The 25,134-nt window shown below is 39.5% G+C and overlaps 3 protein-coding genes and 1 non-coding gene across 6 annotated transcripts; 2 read left to right on the top strand and 2 right to left on the bottom strand.

Moving 5' to 3' along the window:
* Positions 1-1,554, bottom strand: LOC122774909 (zinc finger protein 184-like). The gene is made up of 2 exons (XM_044034505.1): positions 1,270-1,554; positions 1-1,175 (listed from the first exon to the last, which is right to left on the bottom strand). The coding sequence occupies exons 1-2, from the start codon at positions 1,439-1,441 to the stop codon at positions 508-510; spliced, it is 840 nt and encodes a 279-aa protein (XP_043890440.1). The 5' UTR covers positions 1,442-1,554; the 3' UTR covers positions 1-507.
* Positions 1,555-2,962: 1,408 nt separating this feature from the next.
* On the bottom strand, positions 2,963-8,030 carry tpi1b (triosephosphate isomerase 1b). Its single transcript, XM_044034866.1, has 7 exons — positions 7,800-8,030; positions 5,229-5,352; positions 4,927-5,011; positions 4,194-4,326; positions 3,945-4,030; positions 3,761-3,848; positions 2,963-3,676 (listed from the first exon to the last, which is right to left on the bottom strand). Exons 1-7 carry the CDS (start codon positions 7,906-7,908, stop codon positions 3,558-3,560), a joined length of 744 nt encoding a protein of 247 aa, XP_043890801.1. The 5' UTR covers positions 7,909-8,030; the 3' UTR covers positions 2,963-3,557.
* A 1,388-nt stretch (positions 8,031-9,418) lies between these two features.
* LOC122775311 lies at positions 9,419-9,475 on the top strand. Its single transcript, XR_006361086.1, has one exon. It is a non-coding gene; the product is annotated as a U7 small nuclear RNA (small nuclear RNA).
* A 660-nt stretch (positions 9,476-10,135) lies between these two features.
* lpcat3 (lysophosphatidylcholine acyltransferase 3) lies at positions 10,136-23,474 on the top strand. 3 transcript variants are annotated; one of them, XM_044034507.1, is made up of 13 exons: positions 10,136-10,297; positions 12,696-12,803; positions 14,431-14,540; positions 15,009-15,102; positions 15,206-15,243; positions 16,750-16,928; positions 17,055-17,163; positions 17,303-17,389; positions 17,905-18,068; positions 19,957-20,104; positions 20,349-20,504; positions 21,923-22,066; positions 22,155-23,474. In XM_044034507.1, the coding sequence occupies exons 1-12, from the start codon at positions 10,213-10,215 to the stop codon at positions 22,040-22,042; spliced, it is 1,398 nt and encodes a 465-aa protein (XP_043890442.1). In that variant the 5' UTR covers positions 10,136-10,212; the 3' UTR covers positions 22,043-22,066; positions 22,155-23,474. The 3 variants fall into 3 exon arrangements, with proteins under 3 accessions (XP_043890442.1, XP_043890443.1, XP_043890444.1); XM_044034508.1 differs by having other exon boundaries at positions 10,137-10,297; positions 14,434-14,540; XM_044034509.1 differs by lacking the exons at positions 10,136-10,297; positions 12,696-12,803 and adding an exon at positions 13,522-14,201 and having other exon boundaries at positions 14,434-14,540.
* Positions 23,475-25,134: the final 1,660 nt, after the last annotated feature.

The following is a 25,134-nucleotide window of genomic DNA, read 5'->3' as shown; positions in this document are numbered from 1 at the left end:
TGATCACGTTGATATTTTAATTGTGCAGCACTCAGAAATGAAGTACACACGCAGTACAATACACACTAAAATATGAACGCTGCCAACTATGGTGGATTGATGAGAAAATTATGAATGAAATTCTGCTACTGCCACCTGCTGGAATAAAGTGCAAATTCTCCTTCTGACTGTTGTCAGACAGCACATTACATTACACAATAGCAAAAATATTTAGAGTGATGATACTTTATTTTGTAAGAATGAAAATGAAGATCATTTGTAAGAAATTTGTAAGAAAACACGAGAGTGAGTGTATTTACTGACTAGTCACTGGCTCAAGGCTTTATAAAGGTCCATGCACATTTAGCTGCATAAATAACATTAACATAGAAAACAGACATTACATTCTTTTACCGACTCGGGTGTTACATAATGAAATCATAGATGACAAATACATAAGGAGAACATAGTATCCAAGCTCTTGGACATTGGACAAGTGGTGTTTCATTGGACAGGTACAGAGTCACGTCACGTGGGCACATGGTCCCTCTTGTGGACACTTCTTATGTGTCTGCCCAGAGACTCCATCCATTTAAAGGATTTACCACAGAAGTTACACACAAAATGTTTGCCCTCAGTGTGGATGGTCTGGTGTCTGTTGAGAGCGCTCGTGGTGATGAACGTCTTCCTGCATATCTCACACTTGTAGGGCCTCTCGCCTGTGTGTGTCCTGATGTGAGCTGTGAGGTGGGAACAGTTGCTGAAGCGCTTCTCGCACACAGAGCAGCTGTAGGGTTTGTCTCTGCTCTCCTCGCTGCTGCTGTTGCTGCTGTTGTTGTGGTGGTGGAGGTGATGGTAGGGGTGGAAAGGTAAGGTGGGCTCCTGCAGGCTCACTTTCAGACTGGAAGGAGCTGAGATGAAGTCTTTGATGTCTGACTCAAGGCTCTCCAGTTGCTCTTCGTCGTGGCTTATCCAGAAATCCCTGTGGCTCTTCTGCTGCTCCTTCTTGACCTCTGATGTTTCTGGATGCTCTGGCTCCAAGCTGCTGCTCTCATTCTCCTCTTCCTCATCCTCTTCCTCACAGTGATGGGACTCCGGAGCCTCCATTGATTGATGGTGCTGCTGCTGAGGTGGAGGATGGTGGTGATGGGTGGACTGCTGCAGTTGGGCTCCAAGACATCTGTCATTCCGGGGGTCTGAAGGGGAAAAACACAAAGACCCAAATCAAAATAATAAAAAAACCAATTTGAAACTGCATGAGTCACAGTCAAGATGTCACTGAGAACCAACCTGACTTGAGAAGCTTCAGCTGCATCCTCAGACGACTGATTTCCAAATCTTTAGAACGACAAATCTCCTCTTTGTATTCGGCGACTGTCTTTTCAACAGCGCAGCATATTTCCTCCGCTGCCGCCGTCAGTCTGTCACTGAGAAAAGCTTTCAGGGACAACATTATGGACATCTTAAGATGAAATGTGAGGCGTTTGGTCGCGTTCGGAGACGTAGTCGTGCGAGTCCGAGAACGTCACGCTTCGCTTGTAAACACGGACATGAGACCGTGCCACGGAAAGGCTTCAATGTGGCGAACTGTCGCCCCCTACAGGTGTGGAGGGCACATGTAACTCCTCTCGTTCTCTCTTTCTTTCTTTCTTTGTAGTTTTCTATACTATGTCATACTATCTATAGTATGACAAACAATAATGGAATAATATAGTATACACAGTGATACCTTTCTATGGCTTTAATACAGACTATTAATTAATTAAAAAATAATAATGTAATGGTGATCAAATAGTAATCATGTCATCATTATATTTGCTTTTCTGTGATTATTTTTGTTTTAAAAAATAGTGTTTGCTAAGGAGGATCTGGAAACATCTGCCATGTCACATTAAATCAAAACTCATTCCCAGTAATTTACCTGTTTGTGTCTCTTAGAACCTGTTACTGTGCTTTTATGTTATTCTACAGAAACAGTGAACAGGGTGTGTCGACAAACCAGTATACTTTGTATAAATAAAGGTTTACAAACCTAAAGCACCATGTGTCCTTTTGCCCAAGGTTCATTCACCTTTTCCCGGGTCAAAGCACTTTTCCACCACTTACAGTAAATGTCCATTTTCAAGCCTTTTCAGACCATTCCAGCGGTGGTAAATTAAGTATTTACAGGAATACGTACATTACACATTCAATTCACTTTGGAAATGATTATAAGAAGTTACTTTAAGTTATCAAAATTGTATAGTAGAAGCAACAAATATATCACAAGCATATAAAGAAATGAAAGGAAAGCACAAAAGTTTTCCATTCCAAAATAGGTCACATCTCTGTAAGGACACATCAAGTGAGGCGCAGGTGGAGCAGTTCTCATTTGACAACTTATTTTCTTTTTTTCATTTGATAAGTGCGTGACTCAGTCAAATAGTTGTTTTGAAAGAAATGGTTACAATAGTTATAAGCATTTTCAAGGATTACAAGCACCTGTACAAATCCTGTTTGCCCTTCAGCTGGCCTCAGAAAACATGTTATTATACACAAATGAATGTGTGTACTAAAAATAACGATGAGAGCACACTTGGCACTTTATTTCGACCTAAATTCTCAGGTTGCTTTGAGTTTTATTTTGCAGTTCAATACACATTAGTCCATATACTGTAGGTGTGTAACTAGCAGGTGGTGCAGACTTTTCCCTGATACATGAACCTTTTACTGCTCTGTCTGTTTTAGTTCAGTGCCAGGATAAAAATAGCAGTGAAATACTCCTCTGCATGGCATTGTCTTAGCAGGAGTTCACTCTTGTAATGAGACACCCTCAATCCTGAGAATACCACTGGGATTAGGAACATGTCTGTAGGAACACAGCAGCCTGAAGAGCAGGTTGTGAAAGCAACATAGTATATTTTCTGTCAATTATAAGACACATTGAATGGTTTTAAGGAAAGATGCCATCAAGGCAAGTGACAAATGAGAGGAAACACACTCATAGAGTCTCTAAACCATTTATTATGTTTCCTTACAGCCATCCAACCCTTAAACCCATCGACCATGACACAATGTAATGAACATTTAATGGACACCTCCCTTTTGGTGGAACAGCCAATGAGAGAGCAGCACATGCAGGTCTAGAGGGAGGTAAATAGCCACAGACGAACATCATAACTATACATAAGAGACACCAATATTATTAACAGACAAATAAATCTAATTGACAAGAGCTGTGACACTGTTTACACATAGAGAGTTGGTAAAACTGTTCAAGTAAAGGCGTGGACTCCTCGTCCACCTCAAGGTGTAACTGTCCGTCTTTACAGCTTGAGCACTTGGTGTGGAAGTTAGTATGCACAGACTACTTTCAGTGGACTCATTTCAGTGCAGTACAGTGTATGTGTCAACCTGTCCATTTTCTCCAGGAGAGAAACCGAAAAGATAACAGAACGAGGAAGGAATGACAACATGACACAAAATACTTTGAATAAAAAGGGGAAGATGACTAAGTGCTGGAAGTGAGGGAGGATGAAACTAGATCATCTGAATGGAGCTGGCCTCTGATCTGGTTCAGGTTTGTTTTTGTTTTGTTTTTAAACCTTGGCGTTAATGATTTCGATGAACTCTGGCTTGAGGGAGGCTCCACCCACAAGGAAACCGTCAACATCCTTCTGGGAGGCAAGTTCTTTGCAGGTAGCGCCGGTCACAGAACCTGAGAAGAGGAGCACAGACCCATGAGAAGAGATTGACGTGGGAAGTCACAATGAGAATATCTTCACCTCATCTTTCCACTGACCTCCATAGATGATCCTCACAGAGTTAGCTACAGCCTCAGACACATTGCTCTTCAGCCATTGCCTCAATTTATCATGAACATCCTGAGCCTGAGAGGCCACACAAAAAATAAACATATTAAGAGTTATGAAAACAGACTGTAGTATTTAAGGGTGAAGAAATATTCAGTGGTTTCTAATATTTACCTGCTGTGGGGAGGCAGTCTTGCCGGTGCCAATGGCCCACACAGGCTCGTAAGCAAGCACAACCTTGCTCCAGTCCTTTACATTGTCTGTAAAAGAGACGTGTGATAAGACGTGAATTTGTATTTTGCAACTTCTTCACCGATTGGACTCCAGCTTACACAACCATCCCCTGAAACAATATTCAGACATGAAACATTCACTCTCGTGTGGATATTTAACTCCACAGTTGGGTTGTCATGAGCCATGTACCTGCGATGACCTTGGTCTGAGCATTGACGACCTTCTCGGTGATGCCGGCCTCTCTTTCATCCAGCTTCTCACCAATGCAGGCGATCACACCAAGACCGCTCTCCAGAGCGTGGGCTGTCTTCTGACCGATGAGCTAACACAACACGGGGGGGGGCAGTCATTTAGTTTTTGTCACACTTGACGTCCGGGCAGCACTAGATGCATGTGCAGTGTGTGACTAGCGTGCGGAATTCCGTGCGTCTCTGTTGTTTATACAGGGACGTCAGATCAGCTGTTATATGTTTTAAATAAGGTTTGTCTTATTTAAAATTATTATTTCTACATGCCAGGATTCATGACGTGCATCTGTCACTGTAGCAAATATTTTCACAAAGAATCAATTCAAGCAAAACAGAAACGCTATCATTTTTTTAACTTTGAAATACGCACAGAATGTGTTGTGTTAGTGACATATTTACACTTGGAGCTGTGGTGACAGATAATTGTCATCATCTTTTTTTGCTGTGCACTGCACACTGCCAACAGAGAATGTAGGTGAGAGCTTGTTTGACTAGAGAAGTGTGAGGGTGAAAATCTGAAAGCCTGTGTCCCAATGAAAAGCAAGACTTTCCACAGCCAGATGTGTTAGACACACTTCCAGTGCGGCCCAGGCCTTCCTTAGGTTCCTTAGCATAAGAGACAATGATAGAGGTGGTGTAAAGAGAAAGCACAAGATAAAATTTCCCAAAATTACCTCGTCACTCTCTCCAAAGACGTGGCGCCTCTCAGAGTGTCCCAGGATCACCCAGTGCACACCACAGTCCTTGATCATCGCAGGGCTGCAACAAATAATAATAATAATAATAATAATAATAATAATAATAATAATAATAACAATACAGAATTATATACAATGAACACAAAAGAAGCCAATTTGCTCCATCTACAAATATTTGTAGTATTTACAGTATAATCTGGATTAAGTGTGTTATTTACCCTTATTTGTTAGTCAGTATCACACTATAATTATTTTCCTCAAATGGACACATGATGTACCTGATCTCCCCAGTGAAGGCACCCTTGGCAACTTTGTAGCAGTTCTGGGCAGCAATACCAAACTTAGCATCCAGCTTGGACCTGGCAAAGTCCAGGTAGATGGCTGGAGCACCGCACACCACCTCTATATTAACAGAGGTACAAAACAAAGCTTAGGCCACAGTGTATTGGACATTAATGACTATAGACCTTAATATCAGATAGTGACTTAACAGTTTAAATATTTTGAATTGAAAATATACTAACTGCATTTCTAATGACTTTAGGTAGAAAGGAATCATTACTGATGTAGAAGTGATGAATAATGGAAAACCACTGACCAACTGGTCGACAGTGTACTGTTGCTACACAAGACCACAGAGGCTAAGAGACAAATCAGCCTCTTGTCACTTGATATTTGTAGGCAGAACTGACATTTTACTTACATCATGATCATAAGCTATGATCAAGTGTGGGAACTCAGAACACCTCATTTGTACTTTTAGTAAAAATACATTATTATACATGTTTAATACTCCTGCCAAAGTGTTGTCAATTCTGTTGATTTTTAAAATGATTCACATTGCACAATTATGTGAAATGTTTGCCCTTTCATGCGCAAACATGCTTTAACTGCAATGTGTTCTGCAAGAGCAGAGTTAAGACACTGACATTCAGAAGGTAACTGTATCTTTGGGGTTATGGGAGTCTATATTAAACACATCTTTGGTAAAGGTCATCTCCCTCTGGCCACACTCAGACCTCTCTGCATTAAAGGCCGGAGTTCAGCCACCAAAAGGTCACCAACATGTCTACATTCTGCAGAAGTCAAGGAAAAGTCAAGAGTTCATGCGGTCAAATAAAAGTATTTCAATATCCTTCAAGTGAAGAAAATAAGTGCAGTGGAGGAACTTCCACTTTTAAGCTCAAAAAGAGACTGAGTGGTGGGAAAAGCCTCCTTGGGGTTCAGTCTGGCACAGTACAGGGCTGGATTCATTCAAGGAGCAAGGTTCAAGGACAGTCTAAACTAACAGTAACTAACAGTTTGCCTATGTGCAGACCAGGCCAGTGGCAGACACACACAGAACATCACAGTTGCATAACAGCACTTTACAGGCGGAGCATAACTGGCCCAGTGACAACGGAAACAGGCCTCAACACATTGGCGTCTCCCTGAGAATCGAGCAATGAAAGAACAGCAGTGGTAGAATCGTGTGTTTGGTTTGTGTGAAGCCTGCAGGAAGCAGACAGAAGCAACATGGTGCTGCATTTAAGCGGTGTAGGACAAATGGTAGATTGGATTACTCTGAATGGAAGACTATGTTCAGTATAGGCATATGGCAATAGGGCAATTTGCAGTCATGACTATTGTGTCCAAAATAATTTAAATTCACAATAGTACTGCGATAATTATTAGAAAATGCCTTTAAAACATTTGTAGATGTGCCTTCTGTCCATGAGTGTTTAGATAATGTGTGTCTCTTACATTTGTTTTATACAGGAACAAACTACTGATTATTGAACAAACTGTGATTTTTTTTTTAAAAAAACACACAGGATACACACAGGTGCTCCAGTGTGTAACATTTAGGAGGGTATGTATGTTTATATAAAAGAATAATCACTATAAAATTAAAAATGTTTGATTTGAAGAGACTGCCATCTTGCGCTGCTATATTTCCACAGCAGCCCGAACTGACAAACCATCCAGAGTGTGTATTTTACAATTTGAAGCAGAAACTTACCAAGCAAATAAATTACATACAATTATATATTGTCTGGTATGCAAAGGCCACCATAATACCCCAACACATGTATGGAAGGGAGCAGGGAGTGAAAGAACCCTCTGTTTGTTACTATCTGCAGTCTCACCTTTAGAGGTCACTAAATCTCATACACTGGGCCTTTAAATCTAAAGGATCTGGAATGACTGGAAAGACTCTTCATTGTGGCACATCAAAATAAATCCCTAGGACTGTTCATTAGTAACCATTCTTAATTCACTACCATGAAATTTATTTCTCCAGTTACAGTCATCTTGACACTGGTAATTATTAACTGTACATGGCTCGTGCTTATAGATCAGCATGTGATTGAGTTATGTTCTGTGGTCGTTCAGTTTTACTGCCAAGCTCATGAGCAAATAGTGACAATAATTGTTCAACAAAATATCTCACAATAACTTACTGCAGGATCAAAGTGTGGATGTAAAAATGACCCAGTTTCCGTGAACGCAGCGTGCTCTCAGCAGCAGCAGGCAGGGCTGCAGTTGTCTACGTGCCGCTGAAAACGCAACACCGACACCGACACTGACATGAGCGTCAAAAACCGCACAGCAGCGTGATTCACCTGCACTTACACATTTGTCTATGCACGTAGCTGTGTTTAATGTCACAGAATTTCACTTAATGCACCTTCATTAAGACATGAAGTGAAGAGGATAAAGGGTCGTGATGCTAAACGTAACGTAAAATCAGGTCGAGACATACACAGAGGAAGTGGCTCGAGGCTAAATCAGCTAACATTGACACTGACATAACTGACAGAAGGTTAAAACCTGGTTTAGTGTAACGCTTGTTTAAAATCACATACCGACATTGGGGTCCACGGTGGCTCCGTTCATGGTGTGAATGAGCTCCCCGAGACTCTTCTTGTCTCCGTTCATCTTCCAGTTTCCACCAACGAAAAATTTCCTGCTCATGTTTGCGGTGTTTGGTTGCTTCGGAGGTGCTTGGTGAGAATTATGAACGGTACCGACGACGGTGTGCGGGAGGACACTTCGACTGGGGCAGGAGAGCAGGCGCCGGAAAGCAGAGTGTGAGCTTTATAAGCTGGACACCAGACCACTCCTATTCTCCTCTTCATTGGTTAACGACAGCACGCACGCGAACGCATCACTCCATTTGAGGAAGTGAAAGAACAAATGTCATGATGCATTCAAAGATACTTGTAGGAGTGGGACTTTATTGTGTAATGAGAAAAATAAGTTATCATGATTATAACAATCATATTGATAAATAGGTTCTTAAAATGCAGCCACACGGACAAATTAGAATTATTTAATGACCATAGCTTTAATTTACAAGGAAAGCCTGAATGAGGTTGCAAATGTATTTTACAAGATGGTCCTAATGCTACTGACAGCCATAAAAACAAATTACAGTGAGGTTTAACACTGTAGTATAATGTAGTATAGTGTAATAGTAGCATATACAATTGCCAGCATTTAATGATCAAACAGGGCAGTTTGAATCAGTTCTACTAGATCTATAAGATTCAGCTGCTTTTGTAAATGATGCCAAGCAGAGGGAGCAGTTACCCTTCTCCCAGTTCAGTGTGGACCTCTGGAACAGAAATAGATCCTGGGAGTGAAAGCCAACATTTGATATAATTTATGAAAAATGAACATCACACTTTGTAATATTTTTTTCTTTTAAATAAACAATGACAGTCTGTTTTCCTCCATAAAAGTATTTATCTAATATATAACTGATATCAACGGTTAGTCTATATCATGTTTTTTTTTTCTTTACTTTTGGAGTATATACCCTCATTTACTGCACACTGTATATATTTTGACTATATTTAATCAAAATAAAAGTGCAACAGTTAATTGAACTACAGAAATATTTTCATAGTTATTTACGATGTCTTTGTTAGATGTTAAAACAATCTTGGAGAGGTTGCTGAAGAGTTCCAATAATTGCTTAAATAAAATTAAACTCCTGATGTTATGTAATAATGTTATGTAATAATTGAAACATACACAGTCAAATACTTTTTCATGTCTTTAACTGCGATAGCAACCACACAAAAAAGGATTCTTTCACATTAATGAGTGTTTTTGTGTAGTTTTGTCTATGAATTACTGAATGAATCAGACCTATAACTGACGCCACGTTTGGTTGGGTGAGACGACAGGGGCCCCGCCCTCTTTGTGCTGTCTGCTTGAGTATAGGCTCTTCTGATTGGAGAATATTATTCCTGTCTTGCATAACCCACGTATCCGTGGAAAAGAAAATTACAAATAAACGGACTTTACAAAGATGTTGAACACTATATTTTCTGCAGATATACATTTTATTGTTGATTTTATTCTTACGGTTGCTGTTGTAAATGGTTTGAAATGTTTTGTCGTGACAAATTTTACACCATGATCAGACAGTATGTGTGCAAACAACTAGTAATGCCTGGGCACGAAAACCGTTAGAGGATTTGTTAGCTCTTTAGATATTTTTCTAGTAGGCTTCTTATAAAGAGAAGCCCGTAATAAATGTGGAAATATAAGCATGTACACAGTGTGTTGCTCCGTATCCTGGTTAAGTAGGGAGGTCATCTCAATTGTAGAGAGACTCCGAGTGAATGGTGCAAATGAGCGTCTACTACTAGAGTAGTACGTTGTCATTCAAGACAGTCAAGGCAAAACTTTGAAGAAAATGGAAAAAAACATACTTGAACTATTGTTTAATCTCCTTTACATAACTTTAGGGTAAACTGAGCTACTTATGTCGACATGATAAAAGCAAATGTTCTATTTAATTCTTGTATTTTCCATTTGCACATTCACTTGTGTACATTATCGGAAAATATATGTAATCTATAAATGTTTCCCATGTCAATAAAGCCAACAAAGCCTCTCGAATGAATAAATAGATAGACAGCCTCAAGGTTTGTGTATTAGCCTGTTGTTCCTTTGTGTCACCACATGAAAGCACACTTTCACCAAATCGTTCGTTCTGTCCGATTTGCGACACAGAGCAATTCTTTATCTTCTGCTTTGCTGCACTGCGTTAATATATAATAAAAATATATAAATATATAACCTTGATGGCGCGTTAAGAATCTAGATAACTAAACGAAACAAAGTACACGGTTTAACTGTGCAAGCGAGGGAGTCTGCGCGAGAGCGCGCTTCTGCACAAGCACGAGCGTGCAGTGGCCGTGGGTCAGTCGACTTCACCGAACCGTCGCGGCGCAGTCAGAGACATTTCCGCCCTCAAGAAAGATGGCGGCTCCCTTGATGGAGAAATTGTCGGAGTCGTTAGGTTCCCCGGAGCCAGCCGTTCGACTCATTTTATCCATTTTAGTCGGTGAGTTTCTCCTCATGTCGTCAGTTATTGTGTTCTAGCAGCCGAGTTTTCCACCGTGACAGCTCACACACCTGCGTGCAACTGTCACAGCTAACATGACGGGTTAGTCAGGTACCGACAGAGCTGTAGCTTAAGGCTTTAAAACCGTCGTGTTGCTCTGCTATGTTTTAAACAGTTACAGGTTTCTTTGAGAAATGTGCGACTTATTTGTAAATGTGCTTGTGAATATGGGACACACGGACTCAGCGTTCACGTTTCTTGCTAAAACATCAGCACCTTCTGCTAAAGTGATGCGGGCAAACCTGAATGAAGGTGTTGGTATTTGGCTAGTTTTCATAGTGTATACTGGCAGATAGTAGCATAGTAACTAATTTCCCAATGCTGGTGTGTTTACCAAACTAGACACATTAGAATTACACCCTCCACCACCACCTCCTTCTCCTTCAGTGTGGTGAATTTGTTATTCGTGGACTGTGGGATTTAGTGAACGAGAACTTGAATGGGAGACCAATGTTGGTGAAAGAAACAGACGATGGTGTTGGGGGAGGGCAAAGCTTTGTTTTGGAGAAAAATGCTGCCAAAATATGCCTCCCACCATTTACCCCTCATTGCTTTGAGTGGAGGGAGTGATAATTCAGTTGACAATCACTTTTACATTCAACTAAACACACATTTTTACCCCAACAAATCTGTTGTTTCACTGTAGGCTGTCTAACAGCTTTTCTTCCAGGTAAAGGGTGGGAATGTCAGGCAGAGTGTTCTCTGAACTTTGCTCAGACACATGGACATATCTATTTTACTCTGTGTGCAGCCCCACTCAATACCATTCAATAGATCAGACAAGGTCTGTCACACCATGGTTTGATTGGCTGGACTGAAACCTTCTGTCAGCCTGTTGCATGCTCGTTGTCCCGGTTTAATATTGTGGTCACATAACTGCTTTGAACGACAGCAAGAGAGCCTGAAATGAGAGGAGATTCCGCCAGCGTTTCCTCTGCTATACATAGGTTTGACATGAGGTTATTTGGCCAGCCAACTGCTATGCAAGGGCAGCTGTATCATATTCAATGGGTTAGTGGAATACATTAGTACTTAAAAAACAAACATAAAAATATGCAAATGTTTCACAAGAAGCCTGCAGTTCATCCTGCATGCAAGTGGTCAGCCAGCTGCTTTGCAAGAGCAACCACATAGTATTCCACTGTGTGCTACTTCAATAGTATTAGTATTCCAAACAAAAAGTAATAATAATAAAAATGTATCATCATATCATCCACAGTTCAGTTTCACAACAAGCCTGCATTTCCCTGCATGCAATTGTCTCATATCATTACTCCAACAGGAACTTTATTTTATCCTATTAAGGCTGGTTTATTTATTTATTTATTTTTTAATGTTCACAAATGTTCACTAATAGGGGAGAAATGCATGTATCTGTATCTCAGTAATGTTCATTAAATCTACAGTTGGTTGTTGTTAGTTGGTTAGTACAATTGTAGTTTTTATTGAGATGAATTCATTGAACATTTGTCCAGAAATGTAAAGTAAACCAACAGACCCAGCTGAAAAGGTAAACTCATGCCCTTGTTGGAGCATTAATATGTAATCCCTGCCTTCCTTGATATCTAGTAATTTCTGTGGTTTGTGGAAGGTCAATGTTTCAGAGTCTTACTACTCTCATCTACTCAGAAAAAAGCTGATAGAGATGAGTCATTTTATCATCACTTCCTATTCTCAGTGCAATTAGTCAAGAGTCCACACCACAGACCACTCTGCAAACAGCACAGGATCCCTGTCTGAGATCACAGACTATCTGATGGGGAACATGTGATGGGAGGAGAGTGAGATGCTGAAGTTTTTTTTGTATATTTTTTATATATTGCCTATAAAAATTGCCCACTTTTATATTTCAAAGTGGAATGTACAATGTTGTGGTACCTCAGTGAGAGGAGCTCTGCAGCTCAAGATGTTTATGAGACAAGATTCCTTACATTTTCGAAAACATGTTGGTGCTGCATAAGATTGTTTCAGGGAAAAAGGGGATTCTCTGACAAGGTGGTGCAGCAACCAGCCACCTTTTAAACTGGCCATTAGAAATACTAGTATAAATTAATAACTAATGCATAATAAAGTAGCACATTATGAGTTTATGAGTGAAGAAGTCAAACTGAATAGGTGATTCAGTGTAAGAACTAAATCTGTAGTCCAACTCAGGGCAGTCATCTGGATGCCATATTCAAAAGCAGCACACACCACACGTGCACACCAGTGGGGTTAATGTGTTGAAATGTGTGTGGCAACAATTTGTGTCCCCCCCACAAGGTCAGTATCGCTGAGGTAGCAACACTCCTGATATAAATTTCTCTGATGTGTATTTTTTTCTCTGTGTCTCCTGCAGGTTATCCCTGTGCTCTGTTCTACAGACGCGTTTTGTTCCACCAGTCTTCCACAGTTATACATTTATTCCACACTTTCTCTGGACTGGCTCTAGCAGCATTCAACTTTGGTGAGATAAAGGGGAAGATTTGTGTTGTGTTTGTGGAGGACTGCACAGGCATAAAGTCCTCCATAGCTTTAAACAGTTGAAGTTTTTTTGTTGTTATACTGGGGATGTGTATGTATCTTATCTTATCTTATCTCATCTTTAAATCCAGCGTTACTCACTAAACTCTATCTAACTCCGTATCCTTGAATGCATTTATCTTTTCCATGAAATATTTTCAAAGCCAACTTTGAAATTTAATTTCACTAAAGCTGACTCTTTGTCTCTTTGCATTTGCAGTGACCTCCATAACTCTTTTCAGATTTCAAAGCATTTGCAGACAGTGGACGAATAAATGAAGGAACAATCTACTCACTGACAGCTATTCATCTTTACATAGATGTTACACCATCACTTAAAATGAAAGCTTTAAAATCACACTGACACCATGAGATGTATGTAACTGAATGATAGTCAGACAGTATGTTTGTGACTGAAGTTACTGTATATATACAGTTAACCCTTCGGTCACCATTTGGCATGCGTACTTGTCATTACCATATGTACTTATCATTACGGTAGCCGAGACAAGAGAAACGCAAGTGCAGAACGCCTGGGAATGACAACATTTCCGCATTAACCACACCCACTTCAAATTTCTGGCCAGTTTTGTCAGACAACACGCAAGAAAAGAGAGAGGCAGAACAAATTTCTCTGTTCTTGCGGAGTGTGCACAGGCATTTACATGTTTATTTCAAAAGGTCCAGTTTAGTGGAACAACACAACACAATTATTAGTTTTTATCAAATATCATGTAAATGAACAGACAGATTTAACCCATCAAGTTGAAGAGTAATGCTGAACTCAGTGAAAATGAATCAAATCTGTTGTCATCGTGGCATGTAGTTACTGTGACAGGCCGTCCAGCACAAGTTCCATAGTGTGGCTTTAACGTAGTGTACACACGTTAGTTAAGTGCATAAAGGCTGAGGAACTCCTTGTTGAAGATCAAGCTAAACGACTGGCAGGCAGATGAATCATCAACGAGTTACTAGTTAAGTAACTTCTCACTTGATGAGGAAGTAGATGTGGTTGTCTGCTGTAGGCAGACACACAGGTTTGACCAGATTCATATGTAAAACTTATTTATATGCTTGTAGCCTTGTTTCTATAAGGCTTTATACTTATAAGGCTATATATACTTTATACTTATAAGGCTACTTATATTTTATTATTCAATACAATATAACAAATCTTTGATATAAATCAATATAATTGTGCAAAGTTATATAGATGGGCAGATGGAATGGATGGCACTTCCTTGTGGAACCCAATGACATTCTAGACTTAACACTAACTGCTAACATTGATTTCTTTCTCTTTTCTTTATTCCACTGTGGCTGCACTTGGATTTTACAGCAGGTCTGTTGCTTTATCTCTCTCCTTGTGGATTATTTGTTTTTCCGGCTTTCTTTGAAAGCTCAGTTCAATTGGGATATTTATCATGTCTCTGCTTTGCCATTGTCTCATCACCTCTGCCAAAGCTAAACTGTGGAGAAGGAGGAAAAGTGCTGTTGTCATTTCCAGACCTACAAGTCACGCTTGACTTCTCCCACCATCAACCCCACCCCTCCTCTGTCCATCTCTTTCCCAGGCCCTCAGCTTTATCACTCCGCAGTATGCGTCCTTGTCCAGTTCCTGATGCTGAGGCTCATGGGAAGGACAGTAACAGCTGTCCTGAGCAGCTTTACCTTCCAAATGGTGAGCTGTCCTGGTCTTTTTGCTCTTTCTCTTTCTCTATGCACCCAGACTTACCTGGAGCAATGCCTCCCTGTTGTGCACTGCCTGACTTTTACTGCAGTGGCTCATGTGCTTCTACCCAGATTAACTGCATAGTCCTATCTCAGATTTTTGCATCTGCAGGATGGAGTTTCCTTTATTTTCCTTGTCTGCTAGCCTTGTGTATGTCGAAGGGCAATTTACAGTAAAGCCAGTAATCGTATTATGACATATATATAGTCCCATGCTTCACATGCCCTTTGTTTTTGCAATATTTTGCTTTGCTTTTTACCCGCACTATAGCACATGTGGTGATGAAGCCTTGTGTTTACATAGAAATGCGTTCACTCTAGATTTCCTGTGAATTTCCGGATGTAGTGATTTTCTGTTTTCATGCTTTTGTTTGTTACGTCTTTTTATTTAATTGTGTCTCTCCTCATCTTCCTGCAGCTATACCTGCTGGCAGGGTATTACTTCACTGCAACAGAGGAGTATGACATCAAGTGGACGATGCCTCACTGTGTACTCATGCTTAAACTTGTGGGTAAGTGGACTCAAATCTCTTAATATTGTCTTAATATTGCTTAATATTGTTTTCTTGTTGTGTTTTATAGTTTCTGACAACGGTTACTTTTTCTGATTTACAGGTTTGTCGTTTGATTTTTATGACGGCGGGAAGGAACCAGTGAGTTGATCGATCTCTTGCCCTTTGCCTGATTGCTCATGTATATTGATGTCATTTGCCATTGTTTGAGTTTTGCTCATTTTAATCTTTGTTTAATTTAGCGCTTGTCATTTTTTATTTTCCCTTTCAGCTACATTCAGTTACTAAATACAAACATGTCACCTGAGTAAATAGCCAGTTTGCTATTTACTGGCATGACAACAGTTAGAAGGCACTCACACAACAAAAGCACAATCAAGTGTTAAGTGATATGCAAACAGCTGCGGGGCAGGGCAGTGCCAAAATGCTTTTTTTTCCCTTTTATATATTACAGTAAAAGAATGGAAGAGATGTCTTTTTTTAATGTTTCTCAAAATGGAAGTCGGACAGTGTGTCAGATTGTTTAATTCACTGTGAGAAAGCAACGAAACACGGGTAATCTTCACAAGCGTTTTATTTTGAAAAGATACTCAATGATTGATCGCCATATTCTATGCCATCATAGTCTGTAGTGTAGACACTGCATAGTTACAGGGTATGTTACCATGCCAACATAGCTATTCAGTACATTGACCATAACACAGCTTTTTTTAACCTTGATTCAAACACAATCCATGACGTATTAACTACGGCAAGGTCGATTAAACAAGCAAATGCTTTGTTGAAAAATAAACAATACTAAGTTGCAGCACAGGAGAATGAAAACAGACCCAGCAGGCGAAATCAACAGGACTGGACACACATCCTCACAGAGCATGGTGTGAAATTAAGCTAAGCAAAATAAACTGAAATGGACAGGAATAGTGTGGATCCTAATAACAGCAATTTAACAAAAGGTGTTTTTTTGCTGGAGAATCCATAGTCTACTTTTCTCTGCTTTTTCCAGTGCTTAGCCCCAGTCAGCTCAGACTGGCTCTGTCTACTAAAGGGAGAGGAGCAGGAAAACAAAGGACGAAACAAAACACAAGATAAAGCTAGCAAAGGGATTACATAAGAGGATTTGTGTTGTAAACTGGATTTATGGAAATTGAACTCAGAACCTGTTACCAGACACAGCACAGTCTGGCTTGTTCATTTTTTTCAACATTGCACCACAAGAGCAGAATCTGGCCATAGTTAGATTCTGAGAGAGATGGCAGTGTAAAATGTATAGCATATGTATAATGACTGTACTCATATTGTAATTGCCCCTTCTGTTGCTTTATTCTCATTCTGTTTTTATCTTTTTTTCTGTATGAAAATGCTTTAAATCTCGTTTGTCTGGTTTATATAAACAATTCAAATAATTTGGCCTCATCTTTACACAGTTGCAGTTCATATTTTACTGCCTGCAGTTGAATTCCAGTTAATGAGTATTTAGTGCACTCTCATTTAGTTTATGATCATTGTAGATTTATTTTCCCTTTTTTTGTAACTGGGCCCATCCTTAGTTCATCAGTTTTTTTTCGAAAATGCATTTCCTTCTCCTGTTTGTGTATGCTGGCTTCCCTCATTGCTTTCACTCATATTTATCTTTCATTGTACCAGTCCCAGTTGAGTGCAGATCAGAAGAAAGCAGCCCTGCCGTCTGTACCCTCTCTGCTTGAGGTCTTTGGCTTCTCCTACTTCTATGGAGGCTTTTTGGTGGGGCCCCAGTTTACACTACGAAGCTACCAGATGCTGGTGGCAGGGGAACTCACCGACTGCCCCGGAAAACCTCCAAACAGGTACAAGAGTGAGAATCTTGGGAGTGACCAAAATAAAAATGTGCTAAAAAAACAAGATAGTTACAGTGTTACATTAATACCTTCTCCTCTCTCAGCCTCATCTTTTTTCCATTCTTTATTTTTCAGTGTTATACCTGCTATGAAGAGGTTTGCTCTGGGTTTTTTCTTCCTGGTCATATATGCAATATTTGGCCCTCATTACCCAGACAGCTACTACTTAACAGATGAGTATGAGGTGAGAAAGATGCGGACATATAATCAGATTGTGAACTCTTACATATTTCAAATTTACACACGTGAAAGCCTGATGAGACTTAACACTAACTGATGAGTCTGTTTCATCGACTAAAATACAAAACTGTTCTTCTCCACAGGCTCAGCCATTCTGGTATCGCTGTGTGTTTATTCTGCTTTGGGCTAAAGTCAATTTGTATAAATATGTCAGCTGCTGGGTCATAGCAGTAAGTATATTCACGTAATATTTCAGTTTGTGCATGCAGTGCTGTTGAGACTTGATGGCAAACATCTACTGATTTGGTGCCTGAATATTATATACAGTATATGCTGGGCAATAACTGTCTATTGTTATATGGTTCTCTTCAATGTCACAACAGCAGAGGTCCTAAATAATATCTTATGTTTATTTATCATGCACATAATTGATAAAGCTTTCCTTCACAAAACCCAATCTTTAATATTCTGAAATGTTATATAAGTCGATAATTATTTATCAACTTATTTGAAATTGTATTATTGTGATGTCATATTGCCCAGCTCTCGATGAAACTGTTAATAAACAGTGTTAAGGTGAACATTAAGAATAACAACTGCCTACTACTGCCCTTTACATAGTTTTGTTCACTCGTGTGCTGATGATGTCATTTTTCTGCGGCACACCTGCATCAGCAGTTTATCTGGTTCATGGTGTGATGTGACATGAGCAATGAGTGAAACTGCTGCGTCCTCTGTGTTACAGGAGGGCGTGTGTATACTCTCTGGCATGGGCTACAACGGTGTTGTAGATGGTCAGCACCAGTGGGACGCGTGTGCCAATATGAAGGTGTGGCTCTTTGAAACCACGCCGCTCTTTGGAGGAACCATTGCTTCTTTCAACATCAACACAAACGCCTGGGCTGCCAGGTAAACGTGGAGCCTGCAATCTGTGAGCATGTGTTGTAGAGAAAGTTAAATATTAATTGGATCACAACAGTCAGGTTGAGGTTAAGACAGTTCAATCCATTATCCACATGACTTCTATCTACTGTTAGTTGTCCGCCAAGAGTCATTGCAGGGAGGAGAAGTTTGTGGTTTTAAAGCAAATATTGATAGTCAACTGTCAACATATTCATGAATGAAATTCTTTGCACATGTGACACCATTTGATGCTGACCACACTGTGCACAGCTATTTATTTAACAGTATATTACATGGTGAAATGCATCAGCTACTTAAGCTCATTTTTACTTTTTACACTTCAAAACCACACAGTTTAAAATGGACATAATAGTGACTGGTGAGTGGAAATGTGAAATGCTTGTCAACCTGTAGATAATGAAGAAAATTAGGACTTATACTGTATGGTTGGTCAACGGAGGGTATTTGTGGCCTTTGGCCAAAACAGACCTTGACATTTGGTCATGCTCTCAAGGTTTGACCTATGAAAATAAGTGCTATTTTTAGTCACATGTGTGCCACTTCTGAGGTTCAGTTCTCTTGACACACATTTAAGTAGTTAAGTAAAAAAGAGGTTCAGGTAATAATATGATAGCTTGTACTGTATTTAATAAATCTGACTGGAGGCCTAGTTTGAATTATGTTTGTTTAAGGTATTTAAATCATCTTGCAACACACCGTTTGTAATTCATATCCAGTTAAACAGGTAATGTGCTAATTCTCCTGCCAGATAGCAAGACACATGCAGATGGAAAGAAAAGGGCAGAGCTGAATGACTTGATTGAAATAAGGCCAGTCAAACCTCAAACAAGGAAAATGATGTGGCAAATGTGACGTGATGATGTTTGTATCAACAATTTTTCGGTGGCGCAGAAGAGGCAGTGCATATTAAGGCAGTATGCTTCAGCCGCATCATAATTAATTTTAATTCCAGACTGCTTCTCTTTTGGATACGTAGCATAAACATTATCTCAGGATTGATATAGGATAATTCTCAGAGAAGCTATTACTGCAGGTATGATAATTCTTTTTAAACATGTAGCTGAAGGAACCAAATCTTATAGTAGTAATTCAACATTTTGGATGCCAACTGCTGTAAAACACCAAATAAGAATTAAAAAGATCAAAAACATGCTGATTATCGGCATAAAATAGTTGGTGAACCTGAACTAAATGATTGCCTATCAACAAATGTTGCATTCACAGGAAGGTGTGATTTAAAAGAAAACAGACCTGCTTGCACAGTTGCTTGTTCACATAGCTCTTCATTGTTTATGTGTATTTACTATACTGGTAATGCTAGAAGTGAATCAATTGTATATTAATGTAATGAAAAGGCTCAACTATTTTTTCTTAACAGTAGGATTTCTGCTAGGGGCAAATTCAATTTGTAAATAAAATTAATTTAAACTAGTCTTTAAAAATATTTGATTTGTGTGTCAGCCATTCGGTTTTTAATTTAAAAACATCGTGTGTATAATGTGTGTGTAGAAGGTGCAGGTGCAATGAAAGCAAACTTTCATTTTGTGCTTCACATACTTTACCTCACTGACCTTGCTCTTTAGAGCTAATGCCATAACTTGCAATCAGTGTGCCGAGAGGGAGAAACACTGGTATGTGGACTGAAAACACAGTCTGCACCAAAATTATATTAATAAATAGACACGTAAAATTGAGATATTTTAATAGAATCGCAGTTGCTATGCAACAATGAGGTCCAGGTGTGTGGTTGTCTTGTGGACACTGATAGCTGACTCATTATGCATTTCTCACCACCCTTGTCTAAGTTTTTGGTAAAATAAAAGGAGAAATAAAGAAGTCTCCATTGATATTTTTTCCTCCTGTGTCCTTTCAGACATGTCTTCAAGCGGTTGAAATTCCTTGGCAATAAGACTCTGTCTCATGTGGCCACACTGTTGTTTCTGACGATCTGGCACGGCCTTCACTCTGGTTACATCATGTGCTTCTCCATGGAATTCTTTATCATCACTGTAGAGAGACAGGTACGGTGCAGTGGTGATGAGTGATGCAATAGTAATTATGTTCTCAAACATTTCTTTCAGGAGGTGGCAAGTGTGTTATTAAATGACTTAATACGGTTGAACAAATGCTTCCATGGCTGAATGCACTAATTACATATTGATACAGTCACAAATTGGCGTAATTTTACAAGGTGATATTTTTGTTCTGTTACTATAATCATTGTCTGTCTGTGTGTGTGTGTGTGTGTGTTTGTGTTTGTGGCAGGCCCACGCACTGGTGCGGGACAGTCCCTTGTTGACGAAGCTGGCCAACAGCCCTCTCTACCCTCTCATCTATGTAGTCCAGCAGTTTATACACTGGCTCTTCATGGGCTACCCCCTAGTGCCATTCTGCCTCTTCACCTATGACAAATGGCTGAAGGTAACACCGGAACTCTACCGTTAGAGTCACAGGTTCTGGATGAAGAAAAAACTAAATGTTTGTTGAGCATGTTGTTTCAAATACCTGTGAGACTATGAAATATGATTCAGGGGCTTCATTCTTCAAAATATAAATATGTAAAGCCCAGGACGAACTGCAACAGTTGGCGTGTGAAAATAATAGCAGTCACATGTGTCAATTACAATCAATGAGTAACGAGCATGTATGTTACTACTTTCCGTTCCAGTCGATTGCATTAGTTAGTGTTAGTCAATAGCTATGTTTTTATGTGCAAAATGTCTTCATTCTGAACAGATTTGTTGCAATCTGAATTTAGAATTCCATTGGTGTGTCTACACATCCATCGTTCAGTCAGAACGGACTATTTTGATATATGTGCAGTGCTGTCTAATTCTCCGGTAGTAGAAGAAGAATTAGAAGCTTCACTTCCTCTTCTGTAGTAAACAAACGCTGCATGTGTCAGCTCGTCCTCTCACTGTCCACTCCCTGTCTCTTTTTCCTCCTCCTCTTCTGTATCTGTGACTTTTGTGTCTGTTTATTATTGTTTATTGGAATGGATATACAACAGTAACAAAATGGAAACATGTTTCATTTATATGGATCAGATACCAAACTAGGAAGTCAGGGTCGGATCATCATCGATCAGCACATACCAGCTCTCTCTGAGTGAAATTGTGTTTCCAAATGAGTAAACACAGCTATTAAAAAAGTGAAACTGAACGAAGTATGCAGTGGTGGGCAGAGTATATCCTGTTTGCTTGTCTCTGTTGGTCATCACACAGATGGATTGACTCATGATAGTGCAGCGGCATCTTGTCATGGTGTTTTTTGTTTTTTTTTTAGTAAAAAAATTCCAAATGAGATGAGGAACTCAAAGGAGTTCATATATCCAAATATATGTGAGGTACTTGTTGTGTGCCATTTTGGCCTAGAGTCCTTTGCTTCGTCATTTCCACAACAAATGCTGATTCAACATACTGAATCAGCCGTAAAGCTGCCAACAAAAGCAGATGGTTAATGATGAGGGCTATAGATGACCATCGATGGGCAACCGTTGGTGCAGTGATTCCAGGGCTTTAGATTATGATTGGTAACATGGGATTTCTCCATGATCAGAATGACAATTTAAATTTAAAACTCCAGTTCTGATCCAGGCACGAGCACACAATGTAGAGCTCAAAAATGTATCCATGAGTAGGGATGAAAAACAAAGCAATGGCTTTATCTCCTGAATGAGGTGTGTAGCTTGTATCATCACATCATTGAATTTAGCTTGGGAATGTGTGGGGACATAGTAGAGGGGAGTAATTTGAATTGGACAGGTGTTAATCATTTATAATGATCTGAATGGATGATTCACCTGTTGTGTCATGTGTTTTTTTGTTGTTTTTTTACAGGTGTATTCGTCTGTGTATTTCTGTGGTCATGCATTCTTCCTCGTAGCCTATTTAATCATGCCATACCTCCGTAAGGCGCTGGTGCCTAAGAAAGAACGGAGCCCGAAAAAACAGGAGTAAACCTGGGTACTAAGACTTGGCATGGTAAGTGCAGGCCTGATTAACCTTTTGTGTTCAGTTAATAATGTTGTGTTATAGACAGACGTGAAGTAATGAGTGCTTTTCCTTCCAGGTCTGTCTAAGGCTAAATATCCACTGAAGGGAACTGTGACTTTCAAGGAGAAGAACGGAAAATATTATAAGGCCTTTAGTAATATATAAATATATGTTCATGTAAAAATAAATTTCTATATATTTTTGTGTTGTAAACGGGAAGGTGTTTTTATAAACATTCAGTGAAATGTTTACAGGAAATTACCATCGTGCCACGTGGGGTAAGTGTGAGCCAATCAGGGGTGATTTCCTGTTTGTTGAATCTTTTTTTTTTTGTGTTTCATTTTGAAGACATGTGAGCCGTGTACAACTTGAGACTTACATGCTGTCGACACATAATTGCACTCACTGTACATGGGTTCAGAGTCGGTCGCTGACTCTGTGTTTTTCGTTTCATTTCTGTTTCACCTGAGCACCTGTGTTCAGAAGCGCCCTCTGCAGGAAGCTGAAGCACAGTGCCGGCGCGTGGCGTTTTCTGTTTTAACACATCATGCATACGGCTTTCTGCACATGAAAATAATAATAATAATAATGAGGGGGTATTCTTGGAAATGGCTGCCAGTGGTTACACAAGCACTGTAAATCACACACTGTACATTAACACCGACTCAAAATGGCCTTGTATTATTGAATGTTTTTACAGTACATTTGTCCTGGTTTTAATTTGATTTGTGATTGGAAAAAAAAAGATTTTATAAAGTTTTAACAGCTTTTATGATAAAAGAAAAACATTTTGTAGCTTTGGATAAGATTTTTGTGAATGGATATGCATTGCTCCCTGCCTTTCCCACATTTGATGGTTTAGTTGTTTTTCTTGCCATACGTGTTCTCCCTCTGCTCGGTGTCAGCCACTCCTCTGTCTATCTGTCTGTTGAGACAACTCTGAAATGCACAAATATCAAAGGTCATAATTCCATAGACTCTTGCTCGCAACCTAACAATTCTGTCACTACAGTTAATTCTTCAGACCGTCACTTGGTCAGTTGGTTTGTTTTAATTTTGAACTGGAAGCAAAACGAACAAAGGAAATAGAACGAAAGGGGAGAAAATCCACTTTTGTGTTTGATTTCACAGTTTCACCTGTTCTATAATTTAAAATAATCAAAAGTAGAAGCATCCCATTCCAATGACTCCATATTTTATTTCATCTTTATTGAGTGGGTGGGCTGGATTTTTCAGTGATGTGCTGGAGGACCCGCTCAGACAGGATGAATCCCCCCCCCGTAGCAACAATCCAGATTTTAATAATATTTATACATGACATGGGGATGATTATTAATTAATGTGAAATGCTCTTTCAAGAGACTACTTTTTGCCTTATTCCTACCAAATGTACAAAGGAAAAGAAAATCTGAAAATAATGAATGGGGGTTGATTTTTTTTCCCAATACGCTTTTATAAATTCATTAAAATGCTGCATTTCAAGCAGGACTCTGTGGTTTGTGTGGACTCATTTGTGCTGCCTCTAAACAGCCTGGTACAAATACATAGGAGGAGCAGTCCTCATGGACCAAAGGCTGCTGTCAATGAGGCAGAACCTCAGTTATGAGGCTCTGGTTAAAGACTGCAGTAACATGGCTTGTGGTCTGGTGTTATCTGGTTATTGATAAGGTTCTGGTGAGGTTGTCCTATCAATAATAGGTATGCAAACCTAGTATGTGAGTGTGTATGCATTCCATTTTTTGCTAACACTTCAGATACAAACGATTGTCTTGTTAGGACCAGTAGTCCTCGCAGAGGCTCTGGTAAAGAGTGACAGAGCCGGCCCAAAGCATCAGCAGCTGCTTAATTCACTTTAGCCTTTGGCTGGCTCACCAATAGTGTGTGGAGGAGAAGGGGGGAAAAAACACTTAAAGTAAAGTAAGTAGATAATATCTTTATATATCTGACTAGTGTTTATCTTAGGTTATTTGGTTTTATTTGGGAGTTGAAGGTTTGCTCATTTAGTGCACATGTGCACATCTGTTCTAAGTTTTAAAAACCAGAGTCATTAAACTGTTTTATTGTTTAATAACTATAATCACCACACTTGAATATGAATTTGCAAATTACTACTAGGCCATTTTTACTACACTCTAATGTTAAAAAAACTAAAACAAGAGAAACACTGTTTTGGTGTAAACTATAATTAATGCAATTTATAGTCTTACATTTGTATCAATAATAGTCCAGCACCAGCTACTCTGAGGTGGGGGGTGGGGGCCCAAATCAAATTCAGCTTAGGGCCCCAAAAAGGCTTAATCAAGGTTATTGATTAAATAGTTATAGTTAAAGGAATATACTTCACTGATTTGCATTTAGCTTTGTATTACTAAAAAAAGGTCCATGCACTTGGTTCAAGCCTTAGTCTGTGGCTTGAAACTGCAATGCTATCCCGCACTTTTTAAACCCCCTCGTAGGAGGACGGGACCTCATTTCCAGAATGTAAACACTGTCCGCCATCTTTGCTAACCGTTATGCTAACAGGAACAAGTGTCACTGGTGGGCACGTAACAAAGAAAAGAATGAAGATATTTCTCAACGCAGGGGAAAGTGAGGTTGGGAAGCACCATTTTTCAAAAATACTACCCTTATTCTAGTAATACAAAGCTAAATGCAAATCGGTGAAGTACTCCTTTAAGGCTGATGATAAGGCTCTGTTAGGCTACTCAAATGAATGGAAGTCAGTGAAGGATCCAGACAAGAACAGCTGCTCAAACCTGTGTGTGTTCTTAGGCTTTCATTAAAGAGATAACATATGAATTGTGGACAGTTCAAGTTTAAGGTAACCAGTGAATGCAAATGAGCAGAAGACAATGATATGTCCTAATGAGACGAGCTGTGCTAACCTGACCAGAGACTTTTGCTGAGGCTGGAGGTGAGGATTAATGTGTGACTTGTGGTTAAGTGAAGTTAGGGATTAGGTTTGCGGTTGGCTGTCAAAATGATTGGTCAATGAAGCATGTGTGCGTGTGTTCTTCATGGGCATCTTTGAGGACCAAAAAACCGTAAGTCTCAAA

This window comes from Solea senegalensis, linkage group LG9 (genome assembly GCF_019176455.1).
Source record: "Solea senegalensis isolate Sse05_10M linkage group LG9, IFAPA_SoseM_1, whole genome shotgun sequence".
NCBI lineage: Eukaryota > Metazoa > Chordata > Actinopteri > Pleuronectiformes > Soleidae > Solea > Solea senegalensis.
The sequence above is the reverse complement of the archived record's forward strand: the minus strand, read 5'-3'. Positions and strand labels throughout refer to the sequence as shown.

Coding starts and splice junctions, on each gene's coding strand:
- LOC122774909 (XM_044034505.1), bottom strand. CDS start 1,441: ATGTCCATAATGTTGTCCCTGAAAGCTTTTCTCAGTGACAGACTGACG. Junction 1,176..1,269: donor GCTGAAGCTTCTCAAGTCAG/GTTGGTTCTCAG, acceptor TTTCCCCTTCAG/ACCCCCGGAATGACAGATGT.
- tpi1b (XM_044034866.1), bottom strand. CDS start 7,908: ATGAGCAGGAAATTTTTCGTTGGTGGAAACTGGAAGATGAACGGAGAC. Junction 5,353..7,799: donor CACCGTGGACCCCAATGTCG/GTATGTGATTTT, acceptor CTGTTAATATAG/AGGTGGTGTGCGGTGCTCCA. Junction 5,012..5,228: donor GCCTTCACTGGGGAGATCAG/GTACATCATGTG, acceptor TATTTGTTGCAG/CCCTGCGATGATCAAGGACT.
- lpcat3 (XM_044034507.1), top strand. CDS start 10,213: ATGGCGGCTCCCTTGATGGAGAAATTGTCGGAGTCGTTAGGTTCCCCG. Junction 15,103..15,205: donor ACTCATGCTTAAACTTGTGG/GTAAGTGGACTC, acceptor TCTGATTTACAG/GTTTGTCGTTTGATTTTTAT. Junction 17,390..17,904: donor TCAGCTGCTGGGTCATAGCA/GTAAGTATATTC, acceptor TCTGTGTTACAG/GAGGGCGTGTGTATACTCTC.